This window comes from Condylura cristata, unplaced genomic scaffold, assembly GCF_000260355.1.
Source record: "Condylura cristata isolate star-nosed mole 26May11 unplaced genomic scaffold, ConCri1.0 scaffold00003, whole genome shotgun sequence".
Classification (NCBI taxonomy): domain Eukaryota; kingdom Metazoa; phylum Chordata; class Mammalia; order Eulipotyphla; family Talpidae; genus Condylura; species Condylura cristata.
This window is the reverse complement of record NW_004567104.1, coordinates 74,952,323-74,954,442: the sequence shown is the minus strand read 5'-3', so window position 1 is coordinate 74,954,442 and position 2,120 is coordinate 74,952,323. Positions and strand designations below refer to the sequence as shown.

The window sequence follows — 2,120 nt, the reverse complement described above, 5'->3', positions numbered from 1 at the left end:
GACTAATGCCGCAGCCCCGCCCCTCACACACGCACCCTGGGGTCTCATGCGCTGGGTCCCGGCACCGGTGGGGCTCCCAGCCTCATGGGGCCACCCACCCCCCACACAGGGTCTTAGACGAGACGTAGCATGAGGATCCTTCTCCTGTGGGACCCTCCTCTCAGCTCCTATGCAGCAGGGATCCACACCTCACCGCTGTCGGTCACTGACCCGAAAACATCCATCTGGCCACAGGGGAGAAGGCCCTCACGCACCTCGAACCCCCGAGAGGGAGTGCTGACCCTCAGGCCAGGCTCCTTTGTAGAAGCTTCTCCAGCAAACCCTGGATGGAGGCAGGTGGCTGAGACCGCTTCACTGAGTAAGTTCACCTGGGCCTTTATGGCCGATTCTGCCTTTAACACTCAAGGGTGACAGGGCGGATGTCGTGGTCCTGACACACACTGCAGGCTGAAGGTGCCTCCCCGTGGCTGCTCAGAGTCCGGGAGCAGACTGTCTGTTCCACCTCCCTCCTCCCCACAAGCCCAGGTGAGCCGTGCCGGCCACAGCCCTCGGGAGGGGTCCAGGCGCCAGTGCCTTCGCGAGCTCTCTGGGCATCCAGGGGAGACCCAGCTCCTAGGTGACACTGAAAGATCCTCACCTAGAGAGACCTGGCCCTGCCTCGCCAGGCGGGCCGCACTTGCTCAGCGCCATTTCGAGAACCCCAGGAACCCGTTGGCCACGCCCCCTTCTCTGGCCCCAGGGTGGGCACACACTGGCCCTAGGCACTTGCTTCCACGCTCCTGTTCCGCGGGTTTGAGCTGGAGGAGCCCATGGCAGCCCGAGAGGTGGGTCCTGAATCCCCCTTCGCCCCCTTCCGCTGGGCAGGCAGCCAGGGTGGAGGCCTCGGCACGGTCCTCAGGCGCCTGGTGCCAAAGCAGCAGGCACCGAGCTTCACGCAGTTCCTCCCGGCGTGAGGCAGCCGAGGTAGTTCTGCCTGCTGTGGCCACAGGCTCCGGCCTTCACTGGTCAGGCCTCTGCCTCCGAGGGCTCTGAGAGAGGCCACGCTGACCCCCGCCTGCAGCCACAGCTCAGCCTGGGACCGTCGGTTCCTTCCAACACAGAGAGAGCAAGTCCTCACCCAGGAAGCAAGGGCAGAGACCCACTGCTGAGGAAAGTGATTCTGCTCTGAAAAATCAACCTAAAAATTCAGTGTATTTGGATACCAAATTGTATTTAAAACAAAATCTCAGTTCTCTCTTAAAACAAAAAAAATAGAAGATCTAATGTTAGAAGGAAATATGCCAGAACACTAATAAGGGACCCTCCTGCTGGTGGGATAATGGGGATCCCAGGCAAGCTGTTTCTTGGGCTGTACTCTAGTTCACGAACCTGCTAGAATGGGCAACGTTAAAATCAGAAAATGAACATAAACTTCTAAAATTGAGCAACTATTTAAAAGCTAAATCTAATAGTCAAACATTCCAAGTTCAGCAGAATCAACCTTCGCGCGTGGCTTCTCCCCTTGCTGCGCCCAGCTCCAGAGGGAGTCCGCCGGGTGGGGTCTCGCGGGCTGGCTCGCTGGGCCCACCCCAGGCGAGCTGCAGCGCCCGGGCCAGGAGCGCGGGGCAAGGCTGAGTCTGAGGCCACGTCCACGTCTCCAAGGTGACAGGCACAGCGGGCACAGGGCCCACGCCTTTCTGGGGAAAGGCCAGCCCATGTACCCCGGGTCCCGGAGCCCCGACGGGAGCGGTCAGCCTCGGCTGGGGTGGGCGGTGCGTCAGGCATCCATGCTGGGGCTGCTGACGCTGAGCTCACTGTGTCTCGGCCGCTTGAGCTCTGGAGCGCCCTGCGGGTCTGAAGTGGGGGGACTCAGCGCCCACGCTGACAGGGTAGACGTGCCCAGACGGGTGACGGCCCTGGCAGGTCTCCCACCCGAGGTCAGTGTAAAAGGGTCTGTCCCCAGGATCTCAACCAGGGGCAATTCTGCTTCCCAAGGGGCAGAGGACAATGCCCAATAACAGGGTATCCCAAGTGGAGGGAGCACCGGCGTCCAGGAGGCTGTTCAACACCCCACAATCACAGGAGGCCTCCACAACAAAGGACTCCCCGCCCGCAGGGCACCAGGCCAGAGCCTGGACTAC

At 61.2% G+C, this 2,120-nt stretch overlaps 1 protein-coding gene across 1 annotated transcript in view; it reads right to left on the bottom strand.

Annotated features, from left to right (window-relative positions):
• Positions 1-1,515: 1,515 nt before the first annotated feature.
• Positions 1,516-2,120, bottom strand: part of CHAF1B (chromatin assembly factor 1, subunit B (p60)) — a 12,987-nt gene continuing 12,382 nt past the window's right edge. The window contains exon 13 of the mRNA XM_012731529.1: positions 1,516-1,833. Within this exon, the coding sequence (XP_012586983.1) occupies positions 1,757-1,833 (77 nt within the window). The 3' untranslated portion in view covers positions 1,516-1,756. The remainder of the gene's footprint in view (positions 1,834-2,120) is intronic.